Below are 13,045 nucleotides of genomic sequence, written 5' to 3' on the forward strand. Positions count from 1 at the left end.
CTCCTGCCCCATTTCCCCTCATTCCAACACTTTCCGCCTAGCTCTTGTCAGCATCCACCATTATCTGTGCACTTTGCAAACTTGAGTTTCATTCCTGTTGGAAGATGATATTATATTACACTGAAGAAAGGATTTAAATGGCTTTAAATCTCTTTCCCTGTAACTTTCAGAAGCCAACAAAATTGAATAGCTGGATTTTGAGTTCAATGGAAAGCCAATTTAATAGGGTTGGAGAAAGAGTTGGGGTGTATAAATGAGACTTTCCTTGTTTTACATTGTACAGTTTTCGGTTGTTTGTGTTCTTCTTTTTAGACAGATGTACACAAATTAATTTTATGTTAAGGAAAATTAAGAAAGACAAATTGCAAAGAGCACAGAGTGTCTGAGTGCTCACACAAATTCCTGTGCCTCCCTGACAGATTTGCTGTGAACTGGAAGAGTGCCAGAACCCTTGCCTAGAGCTGGAGCCGTTTGAATGTGGCTGTGACGAGATCCTGGTGTACCAGCTGGAGAACCCTTCGGTAACATGTGATCAGGTAGTTCTCCTTGTCAAGGAAGTCATCAATAGGAGACATCCAGAGATGGTCTCCAATAGCCGGACGTCCTCAACAGAAGCCGTGGCAGGCAGCGCCCCGCTCTCCCAGGGATCTTCCGGGATTATGGAGTTGTATGGTTCTGACGTAGAGCCACAGCCCAGTTCCGTGAATTTCATAGAAAACCCTCCGGATCTCAACGATTCTAACCAGGCCCAGGTGGATGTCAACGTAGACCTTGTTAGCCCAGATAGCGGGTTAGCCACCATTAGGAGCAGCCGTTCATCCAAGGAGAGCTCGGTTTTCCTCAGTGATGACAGTCCAGTGGGAGAAGGTGCTGGGCCTCACCACAGCCTCCTCCCAGGGTTTGACTCCTATAGTCCCATCCCTGAAGGGGCGGTAGTGGAGGAGCATGCACGGTCTGGAGAACAAGGTGAACACTTTGACCTCTTCAACTTTGATGCAGCACCCATGGTTTCTGGGCAGTCCCAACCATCTTCCCATTCTGCGGACTATTCCCCAGCAGATGACTTCTTTCCCAACAGTGATTCATCAGAAGGACAGCTCCCCACAGGGCCTAAAGGTCTCGATGGGTTAGGGGTGGACATATCTAATTATTCATCCAGCTCACTTTTGTCGGTGGCTGGCAAAGATAGCCTCGTGGAATTTGATGAGGAGTTTGTCCAGAGACAAGAAAGTCCTGAGGATAACTCTGAAAGAAACTTGAGCCTGACAGGTTTTGTGGGAGATGACTCTCCTTCACCAGAAAGGCTGAAAAATATTGGAAAGAGGGCCCCAGCAACACCTATGAATAGCTTTGTAGAAAGCTCACCATCCACAGAAGAACCAACTCTACTCTATCCAGAAGATATGAGCCAAAAAGCAGTTGACGTAGGTCACACAGAGCCACCTCAGACCCGTCCACGGTGCAGCAGCTGGTGGGGTGGTTTGGAAATTGACTCTAAAAACGTTGCAGATGCATGGAGTTCCAGTGAGCAGGAATCTGTCTTCCAGAGCCCCGAATCATGGAAAGATCATAAGCCGAGCCCAGTTGATAGGAGAGCCTCAGATTCTATATTTCAACCAAAGAGTCTCGAATTTCCAAAGTCAGGTCCCTGGGAGTCAGAATTTGTTCAGCCTGGGCTGGGCAGCAATAATATTCAAGACCAAAGTGAGGAAAGCTTGAAGTTTCAAAACCTGCCCACTGAGCAATCCCATTTGCCAAACACGTCTCCTCAGGGAACAAACCACCTGATAGAAGACTTCACTGCTTTGTGGCGTTCTGATCGCTCTCCCACAGCGATGCCCGAGCCTTGGGGAAATCCCACGGATGATGGCAAACCAGCTGCTGCAGCAGCATTCCCAACCTGGAGTGCATTTGGTGAAGAAGACGATGCCAAAGCTTTGAAAAATACCTGGAATCTGCACCCAGCGACTGGTGAGACACCTTCTGTGAGGGACCCAAATGAGTGGGCCATGGCAAAGAGTGGGTTTTCTTTTCCTTCAGAAGACCTAGTGGACAATTCATCCAATGAGGCAAATAATATAGCAACTTCAGAGATCTGGGGCAACAAGAACCCTGACTCCAGAGATAATATTCTTATATCTGGAAATCCTGGATCTGATCTGGATAATGCATGGAATAGTTCTAAGCCATCAATGGAAGATCAGAATGGTTTAGTGAATCCAAAAATTAGGGGAAATGTACATGAAAAGGTAGATTCCTGGAACCTTTTTGAGGACAGTGTCAAGAAAGGAGGGTCAGACATCGTAGCTCCTTGGGAAGATTCCTTCTTATCATATAAATGTTCCGATTACAGTACATCCAACATTGGGGAAGATTCGCTGCCTTCCCCCTTAGATACCAATTACTCCACCTCTGACTCTTACACATCACCAACATTTGCTGGAGACGAAAAAGAAGCCGAAAACAAGCCATATGCTAAAGAGGGAGGTTTTGAGTCAAAAGATGCTAAGGCTACTGCAGGGGAGACTGAAATGCCTCTGCAATCACCACAGCAGCCACCTAGAGATCGAGTTAGTTCAGGTCCTGGGAACCTGGAAATGTGGGCTTCATCTCATGCAGATAATAGTTCTGAAATAAATGCCACTCACAGCCCAGATAAAGATTTACTCAACACAGAGCCCACAGATGAGAAGAACATCTCCATGGAGGATGACATTGGGGAAAGCAGCCAGTCCAGTTACGACGACCCCAGCATGATGCGATTGTACAATGAAACAAACCGACAGCTCACACTTTTGCACAGTAGCACCAACTCCCGGCAGGCGGCCCCTGACAATGTCGACCTGTGGAACAGAGTGATTCTGGAGGACACTCAGTCCACTGCAACCATCTCTGATATGGATAATGATTTTGACTGGGATGACTGCAGTGCAGGTGTGGCAATCCCTGGTGAAGGTCAAGCACAAGGATATGTGGCTGAAATTATTGAACCCGAAACCCGATTTTCAGTGAGACAGCTAGAACCATGGGGTGTAGAATATCAGGAAGTAAATCAGATAGATTGGGAAGTCCCTGCCTCTTCTGAGCCCAGCAAGGACACCGCTCCTAACGAATATGACATACTCAACGAGAAAAGTGGACAGCTAATTGCGAAGAGTATTTGGGATTCCGTCATGAGAGATAACGACATGTCATCGTTAATATTACCAGGCCCATCGTATATTACAGATTCAGAACAAAGCAAATCACCTCCTGAAACTCCCAGCTCACCAGAAAAAGTTAAGGACAGTCACATCCCAGATGTGCTAGAAGGATCTGGAGCCAGTGAGTCAGGAGCTCTTACGCCAGATCCTGACAGGCAGGACACATGCAGAGGAACCCTGCCCAGTGATACAGCAGCCTTGGCAACCAGGCATGAGAATCCAGGGCATTTGGCACACTCAGACCCATGGAGAGGTCCAAGCTGTGAACAAAGTGAGAGTGAGAAGGAAGCCCACAGAGCGGCCGATAAGGAGCACCCTGGCGAGGAGGAGGAGACGGATAGAGCCTCGGGGATTTCTGGAAAAGGGCAAGGAGACCAGGAAGGCTCTTCCCCAGTTGCATCTGAACATGAAGAAATCTTTGAGGAATCAGGCAAAATGAGTTCTCTTTCAGTCACTTCCAGTCCTCAGACCGAGGAACCCCAAGAAGTTTTAGAGCATGAGAAGGGGTCTTACAGTCCAGACCCCTGTGATGTGCAACCAGAGATGTCCACAAGTCACCTCCAGGCAAAAGAGACCTGCGAAGAGCGCCTCACGGATCACAGAAATTCAGGTGAAACTACTGAAATTTCAGGCAGGCTGAATTTAACAAAAAGTGTATCTTTACCTGAAATGGATCCTGAGAAAACTAAAGAAGGCAACATTCTGGAGCCAGAGAGAGTGAACCGAGAGCAACCTCGTGAATGTCCCCAAAGCCTTGACGTTTGGAATGGCCCTATAGACAATGATGTGCAGGTCAACTGCACAAATTCTGAGATAACTAAGAATCTTGAAGTTAAGAGTACTGAACACAGCCCTTCAGGAGGCGCTTCATCAGGAAATTATGACGGAGATAGTATTTCTAGTGAGTATACACATTCCACTGCATCGAGTCCTGACCTAAATGATTGTTCAGCTCCATTGCCTTCCTGGGACCATGGACCCAGTACTGGACATCAGAAGGAAAATCAAGATGGTTGGAGTAAACAGAATCACCAAGAATCTGAACTGATTACTACTGATGACCAAGTAGAAGTCATTACTGAAATGAAGGACCTGGAGGAAAACAGAATGGGCAGCTTTGAAAAGAGCTTAGATCACAAGGTTCCTAAATTTTTAGAGATTTGGAATGACTCAGTAGATGGTGATTCCTTTTCCTCTTTATCCAGCCCTGAAACAGGCAAATATTCTGAATATTCAGGTGCCTATCAGGAAAAAAATCTAGTGATTAGCCATCAGGAGAAAAATGAACATGACATTGCTGAAACTGCGCAGCTGGAGGATGCCAAGTTCCTTTCGACGAGCTCAGGCTCTGAGGATGATACTGCAGGTGATGAAGAGTCCACGGGGAAAGAGACCCATTTGGCCACTTGCCAAGTTGCTGAGCGTGAACCGGGAGCTTGGGATTCATTGAACAAATCTAATAAGTTCTTGGCCACAGCAGATCCCAAGTCTGAGGAATTTTCTGCCTATGTCGGCAGTTCAGAACCAGCAGAGAATGAGAATGAGTCAGACCCACTCCGTGACAATCAACAAAGCAGTCCTGATCGCTGGAATTTCTCGCCACTAAAGGGCACTGAAATACAGATTACAGCTGTAGATAAGGAGACAAGATCTTCTCCAGAAACAGGGAAGACAGAAGATATTGTATGGCAAATATCTCCCAAAACTGAAGCAAAGAATGAAAATTTTTCTAAATTGGAAATTGTTGGCTTCCCAGCTGACAGCACCGAGTGGTGGAATGCCTCTTTACAGGAAGGGCGACCTATTGAAAGTGCATTTGAAGGGGAATTCTCTAACTCAGGTGGTGTGGTAGAGACGAATTCTTCAGTATACCAAAACGTGGGTCCCTGGGGAGTACCCATTCAGAGTGATGCTGAATCCGTGGAAACGCATTGTACTAATACTTTCAGTGATAGACATCAGTCTCCCTTCCTGGATAGTAATAGGGAGAATTCTCACGAGCAACTTTGGAACATTCAACCGAGGCAGCCTGACCCAGAAGCCAATCAGCTTAGCCAGCTTGTAATACTGGACCAAATTAAAGAAAAGGATTCCAGAGAGGAAACCTTCATGTCTTCTGCTGGTGTCAAACTCACTTCTGAAACACCTACCCAAGAGCAGTGTCAGAATATAGTGCTATCCGTCTGGGATCAGCCAGACCCAACATTTGCTCACACAGATGAAAATGGAAGTGTTATGTCTAATGCTTCAACTATTGAATGTCAAGATACAAGTTGGTGGGAAAAGGAAAAATCACACCCCAGTGAAATGACAGATTCAAGCATTGCTTCAGACGATTTCCCTGCCGTCAGTTCCTCCCCTCAGTTGATAAAGAAGTCAAGCTCTGAATGGGATGGCTCTACCCCGACTGAGGGCCCTCAAGGCGACTTTGTTCCAGATATTTTACATGGCAACTTCCAAGAGGGTGGGCAACTGGCCTCAGCTTCGCCTGACTTGTGGATGGATACTAAGCAGCCCTTCAGTTTGAAAGCAGATGGTGAGAATCCTGATATACTGACTCACTGTGACCACGACAGCAACTCTCAAGCTTCCAACAGCCCCGATATATGTCTAGATTATGAAGCAAAGCAAGAGACTGAGCAGCACATTAGTGCTGGGATAGGACCTGAAGGGGAAGCCAGTGAGGTGTATCTCACCGAGACAAAGATGCATGAAGAGCCCCGTCAGGAGCCTGGGCAGGAATTTGTCCCCTACAATTCTGAAAGTACAATTCCACTGCCTCCGATCAGTGATCAAGCAAACACAAGTGACTCAGCTCAGCCTACCTCTCACAAAGGTTCTCCCGAACCTTCTGAAATAAATAGTGAAAACAACACAAGTTTAAAAGCATCAGAAAAAGGAGCCAACCCAGACATAGCACCAACTTTGCAACCTGTTGACAGAACAATCCCAATGATTGAAAACGTGGGAACCAGTATATTTGTAACTCAGCAAGACCCAACTATGGATGACAACAGCTCTTGTGTATCAGAGGACTTTTCTGCCGGAAGTCAGACAGACGCAGGAGCCTTCTTAGACCATGAGCAACCTTTTGCTACTGAGAATCCTGCCACAGTTCCTGATGCTTTGCTAGCCTCAGACACTTGTCTGGATGTAAGTGAAGCTGCCTTTGACCACAGCTGCAGCGATGCTTCAGGTCTCAACACATCCACGGGAACAATAGATGACATGAGTAAATTGACATTATCAGAAGGCAATCCCGAAACGCCAGTTGATGGGGATGCAGGGAAGCAAGATATCTGTTCATCTGAAGCCTCATGGGGTGATTTTGAATATGATGTCATGGGCCAAAATATTGATGAAGATATAATGAAAGAGCCTGAACACTTTCTCTATGGTGGTGACCCACCCTTGGAAGAGGATGCTCTGAAGCAATCGCTGGCACCTTACACACCTCCCTTTGATTTGACCTATCTCACAGAACCTACTCTTGATGTTGAAACAACAGCGGAAGCTGGGGCTCCAGGGGATGAGTCTCTGGGGAGCGAAGCAGTGGAGGTATTACTTTCTGCCCTTCCTGATGGAAGAAGCGAAGAAAACCACACTGAGACCAAAAACAGACAGCCCGGACGCCAGATGGTTGTACTGCACATTCATGAAGACCCTGAGTCTGTTTCTTTGCCTGTAGAAGTCAACTCCAACATTGAGTTGTCTCCAACAAACATTGACTGGGAAGTAGAAACAGATCATTCGGATTCACCAGCAGGTGGAGACATAGGAACACCAATTGGTAAGAAACCTCCCCTTCCTCCACCCCCAAGAAACTGCTGCTTTTATTCAATTAACGTATTTGTAAAACAAACTCTTCCTACCAATGTGGGTAAAGAGGAGCTAACTAAATTTGCAGTGCATGCCTAACCAAGTCCTGTATTCCGGCAGTAACATCTGCTGCTTGTGAAATACCTATCCTTGAGAGTGCATGAGAAAATTAAGCAGCACTACAAAATAAAAATATTTCTTAAATTATCTCTCTTTAGGTGGATCATTTGCAAAGATCACAAATCACATAACGTGTTAATTAAGGCTTGTTCCCCTCTTCTCACCTTCATCTTCCACTTCTAGGTGCCAGAGAGGGAATATTAGAGTTGGAAGAAGAAAAAATAATTCCTACCAAGGAGCCTGAACAGATAAAACCAGAAGACAGGGAAGAAACTTACACCGAGAAGAATGAAGATCATCATGCACTACACATGGATTACATACTTGTAAACCATGAAGAAAATTCACTCCCAAAGCCAGAAGCCTGTGAAGCAAGAGAAAGCACATCTGAATTAGAAGAATTTCACATGGGTTCTGAAGAAACAGAAGCAGGGCTGCCAGGAACTGAGTTAGTAAGCTTCTCAGACACATGTCAGCCTGCCTCCTTAAATGAAAGAAAAGATCACTTTGCAGAGAGAATGTCTTCCAAAGATGATAAGAGATCATCTCTTGAAAGCCATGGGCAAGACCAGAGTTGGATGGTCTTGGGCCACAGTGAAGGTGGGACTCCATCATTGGAAGCTAGGGACTCAGGGCCTGGATCATCTGGAAAGGCTCTGGAGCCAGCCTCTGATCACGACTTGGGCAAAGTTCCCCAAATGCAAGTTCTGGGAGAAATGAAGCCTCTAGAATCTTTAGCACGGGAGGAAGCCTCTGGTCTGGGCAGCCAGTCACAGAGGAGCAAGAGCCAAGGCAGGGCTGGCCCAGATGCAGCTATGTTGCAGGCTGTCACCCATGACAATGAATGGGAAATGCTTTCGCCACAGCCTTCTCAGAAAAACGTGATCCCTGAAATGGAAATGGAGGAGGAGACGGAGTTTCTTGAGTCCAGAATGAGGAAACCAAGAGCAAACGGGTAAGCAAAAAGCTAGATTTATTTTTTTCCTAAAAACCATTTTATTTAGAAACTGGAAAAATGATGAGGGATTGTGGAACCCAAGGAATACCTAGATGATAGGACCTTTGCTTGTATTTCTTGCGTAGCATCAGTAAAAGCAGCTGCTAGGTAACCATAATGATGATGAGGATGATTTGTGTATATTTTGAGCCAAAAAAGCCCCTTTGATTTCCAGCCAGTCTTGTACTTACCCTCCCAACTCCTCTGCCTACTCAATGCCTGTATTACTCTTTAACAGGCCATTGGAACCAGAGAAGGGAGAGCATGAAGATTTATTGGTGGTGCAAGGCAGTTTGTACCCGTTATCTCATTTAATCCTTACAACAATCCTGAAGCGGCAGGCATTATTATCTTTATTTTACACCTACTGAGAGGAGGGCACTTGAGGCTCAGAGAGGTTCTATAACTTGCCTTGAATTAAGTAACCAGAGTGGACACTCTGGGATTCAAAGTTTCCCACCTCCACAGCCTCTGCTTTTCTAGCAGACACACTGCCCATCACACAGAAAAGGCAACTGTGGTTTTATGTAAGCACCTAACTTACAAGTAAGAATAAGGAGACTCCACAGCAGACTCCAAATCTTAGTGTGAAACATTCATTCCCTAATTGGCTGAAAAACTGGCCATGAAACCAGTGGTTCGATCATTCATTCATTCATTCACTCACCATATGGTGTCTGAGAATCTGCTCTGTGCTGAGTTTCTGGGTGGCCAGTGGGCATATAGCAAGGAATGGGATGTCATCCCTGTCCTCAAGCTTTCTGGGCCTATGGAAACTCCTTAGGGTTGTTCATTTCTCTTCAATTTCCCCTGATAAAGCCCTGCTGCTTCTGGGGGCAAGAAGGCAAATTGTAAAAAGCAACTCAAGTAAAGGGGAAAATCATGTTTCGTCTTTAAAATGTAGTGGAGAAAAGATCTCTCTTTCCTGTTCGCTTTGGGAGTATAAAGGACTATACACACCATATACCCACTGTGAGTCAGGAATCTGAATTCCAGCCCGGCTCTGCCATTACTGGTTATGTGTTTTAGGATTAACCCTGTACTTAAGTTTCCTCATCCATAAAATTAATGGGTTAAGCCGGAGGATCTCAAGACTTCCTTCAATATTAAATCCTGGGGACTTAATCTGTGTGTAAATAGAATGTGTCCAGGAGAGCTGTGGCATCTTCAAATTACATTTCTTGATGAAAAGAACAGAGAAAACAGAAAGCACAGCAGGGGTATATGGAGGGTTAGTAAAGTGCCATAAAGAGTTAAAAGCTGTACCATATTCAAGGGCAGCTTCATAAATTCAGACATTTTCAGTTGGCCTAATCTTTCTTTCTTCCTGTCAAGCTATTTCCTTCCAGAGAGACCCCAGATCCGTTATCAGAAAGAGAGTGACGGGTGGGTCCCCGCAGTCCTGCTGGCATTGTTATGGATTGAGCTGAGAACTCAGGCGGCCTTGAGTGGCTGAGCTGTTGTTTGGCTTCTTGTCTGCATTTTGCACATGCCCCTGAAACCCAACAGATGATAGTGTTCAACTGTGCCACTCACCTCTTTGCTTTCAATGAGATTTCTCCACTCATCCCTTTCTGCTCAGCCCCCGAAGTAATGGAAATTTTCCTCACAACACAGGGAGAGGGGTAGATTTTCCCGCTGGCATTTGTATTATGTTTTGCATAAATAATTGACCCTAAATGAATTTGCAAGTTTCCCTCCATGCTAGATTTTGGGAGGATGCACGGTTGTGATTCTCTAAGTGGGCTTCTAAGACCAGCAGCCTCAGCATCACCTGGGCACTGATTAGCCATGCAAATTACCAGCCCCACCCCAGACCTCCTGAATCAAGAACTCGGGATGGGGACCAGCCTTCTGTGCTTGAACACTTCCTCCAGGTGATTCTGATGCACACTTAAGTTTGAGAACCACTGGTGTAACGCTTACTCCCAGCCCACTAGGAGTTTACAGTTTAATAGGGGAGTGAGACGTAAGTGAAAAGGTAGATAGTAGTGTAATATTTAAATTAAGATCGTTAATGAGAGATGTTTATTTAAAAATAAATAGTTACTAATTAGGAGCATTTGCCTTGGACCCGGTAGAAGCACTGTACATGCACTATCTCACGTTACCATGGCAACTGTATGAGGTAAGAATTACACAGGAGAGGAAACTGTTCAGATAGCTTGAACCACTTGTTCTGGCTTATAGTTAGAAAGTGAAGAAGCTAGGATTTGAATTCGAGTCTCGCTGCATCCAGAGTGTGTGTTAATGTTACTAAGTTAGGAAGAGAGGCATCGGAGGAGGGCACTTTTATCGGGGAGAACCAGGCATGGCTTATGATCCCCCAGGCTCCGGAGGCAGAGTGCTCAGGGCACATGGTATTCTAAGGGGCCCATGAGAGGGTTTAAATTTCTTTTAAAATCAAAAGAAAAAATAATTATACTTTTGTGTGGATTAGATTTGTCTTTCTACCAATGCAGTTGTAAAATAAATTATCATATTTTTTTTTAATGAAAGAAGGGACCCATGAAGGCAAAAGTTTCTAAGGCCCATGAAAGTCATACTTCGGCCCAGAGAGGTACAGTTAGAGATGGGTGTTTATGGAAGGTCATACTCTGGAAAGGCAGAGAAGAGGGTGAGAGGCAGTCAAATCAACTGGGAAGAACAAGACAAAGGAAATCGTGGAGACAGGAAGGTAATCACAGAAGCAGTGTGATAAGATAGCCGTATTTTCCCAACCGAAAACCTGGAAACATCTTCTGACACAAAATCTCATCATAGGACAGAATACCCCAAATCAAGACTATTCTGAAAAACAAATTAAAATGTGGTCTTCATAAATAGAAGAAGGCTGATAGTATATGCAATATGCCACTCCAGCTACAAATCGGCTTCTTGTCCTCCCCTCGTTACCAAAACATTGGGTTCTTATTGTCCCCCAGGATGGAAATCAAAAGAGACAACAAACGGGAGTAGGAAGGTAAAAGTTTACTAGCTTGTGCACAGGAGAGGCACAAGGGAGCCGGTGCTTCGAAAGGAAAGGGGCAGGTGACCGGCTCGTTAGGGAGCGGGACTGTGGGACTTTTATTAGGGAAAGGCTAGGGAGGAGGGCCGTGTCATGGCATGGAGCGGTGGGGCTGTGCTTGAGCCTGTGCTGTTGTTTGACATGCCACCACCTGTGTTGCATGCATCATTAGCATGCTGGCTCTCCACCCTTGGGTGTAATGTTTACTTTGCTAAATAGGGCTAGGGTCACCTTCAGTGGACTTCTGAGTGCTTGGGCACATGCATAAGCCCAGGAAAGTCCAGAGGCTGCAGAATATGGATCTTGGTAGGCTCTATCTGATTCTCCTAGCCTGCCGATTGGTTAGGGGCCTCATCTTCTTAGGCCAGGGGCCCCACAGAAGACCCTGTCTCGTTAGGCTGGTTCCTGTCTCACCCTCAGCTGCCGCACGCCCGTCAGCTCCCACACTGTTCTGAGAACAGTAAGGCACATATTCAAAACCTGGAGAAAACAGAAGAAAGATGCCTTCTCTCCTTGTATTCTACCTAGTGATTCTTGTTAACAAAACTTGTTATGAGTGCTGGGAGATGAACGCTGTCCCTCGAGGTCTTCAGCACTCTGTTCTAGTTCCTTAGGATCAATCTTTCCAGAGACTTTTGCCAACACTTTGATCATCCTCCAGCTATAGACCCTGCCAGCTCGGGATCACACACCGATACCCCAGCCAGTGATAGAAATGCCTGATCCTCCTGTCGGTCAGAGAACATCTGCAGCGTAATCTGCAGCACACAACTGTTTGTGAAATGAAGAACCATTTAGATGTTTGTTTTAAAGAATGTGTGGGTACAAGGAGGTTGTGTGAAGAAAGGGTAATTTGATTATGTACTAGTCAGGGTTCTCCAGATTAACCAAACCAATAGGAGCAATAGGATGGAGAGAGAGAGAGAGAAACATTGTTTTAAGGAATTAGAACTGGCTTGATGTGGGCTCAGTGAGCCAAGGAGTCAAAAGAAAGATTTCCTGGACTCTCAAGGTCTGGCAGTAGTGCTCCTTTATTCAGAGAATAGCATGGAGTAGCACGGGGACAGGACCTATGGGCAGTAAGAGCTGCTGGCATGGGGACAGGACCCACGGGCGGTGAAGAGCTGCAATGGGTTGAGAAGGGGCTAAATTTATAAGGCATAGGTATGTGAGTTATTTCTTTACGAGGCAAAGGAAAGATCATGAAAAAATCGTTAAAATGGTAGCAGTGCATGTGGGGTCTGGTTATCGGGTGGTCCTGTAACTTTGGATAAGAATCAGGTCGGATGAGTTCAGGACGGCCTGTGCTTCCGGGAGGATGATAGAGATCGGTATGTAGGTGAGGACACTGTGGGCTTCTCTCCCTGGGGCGGACTTGATCCTCATCAGGCTTACACAATTTTAGGGGCTGGCAAATCTGGAATCTGTAGGCCAACCCAGCAGGCTGGAAACTCAGGCAAAAGTTGCTGCAGTCTTGAGTCCGAATTCCACAGGACCGCAGGCTGGACACTCAGGCAGAGTCTCTGTGTTGCTGTCTTGAGAAGTCCTTCGGGAAACTTCAGACTTTGCTCTTAAGGCCATCAACTGATTGGATGAAGCCCACCCACACTCTGGAGGGTAATCTACCTTACTCAAAGTCTGCTGATTTCAGTGTTAATCACGTTTAAAAAATACCTCCACAGCAACGTCTGGACTGGTGTTTGACCAAATAACTGGGCACCAGAGCCTAGCCAACTCAACAGGCAACATTAACCATCATAGGTTAGATTCAAAAGCCTGAACTAAATGCTAAGCAAGCATCAAACGCTTACCCTTTGTAAAGTCACCATGTGAATTACATAAAAATGGGGCCATTGGTGTACAGATGTATTGGCTTTCTATAGTTGTGGGACAAGGAAA

The 13,045-nt window shown here is 45.7% G+C and overlaps 1 protein-coding gene across 8 annotated transcripts in view; it reads left to right on the forward strand.

The window, feature by feature from the left end:
- The window catches only part of PRUNE2 (prune homolog 2 with BCH domain), a 242,626-nt gene that overhangs the window by 163,937 nt on the left and 65,644 nt on the right, over positions 1–13,045 (forward strand). For all 8 annotated transcript variants that reach the window (XR_011531762.1, XM_070590661.1, XM_070590658.1 and 5 more), the window contains 2 exons: positions 420–6,993; positions 7,326–8,097. Coding sequence is in view for 7 of the 8 variants with exons in the window: in XM_070590661.1 (XP_070446762.1) it covers positions 420–6,993; positions 7,326–8,097 (7,346 nt within the window). In the remaining variant the exon portion in view is untranslated. The remainder of the gene's footprint in view (positions 1–419; positions 6,994–7,325; positions 8,098–13,045) is intronic.

Source organism: Equus przewalskii, chromosome 22, assembly GCF_037783145.1.
Source record: "Equus przewalskii isolate Varuska chromosome 22, EquPr2, whole genome shotgun sequence".
NCBI classification, from domain to species: Eukaryota; Metazoa; Chordata; class Mammalia; order Perissodactyla; family Equidae; genus Equus; species Equus przewalskii.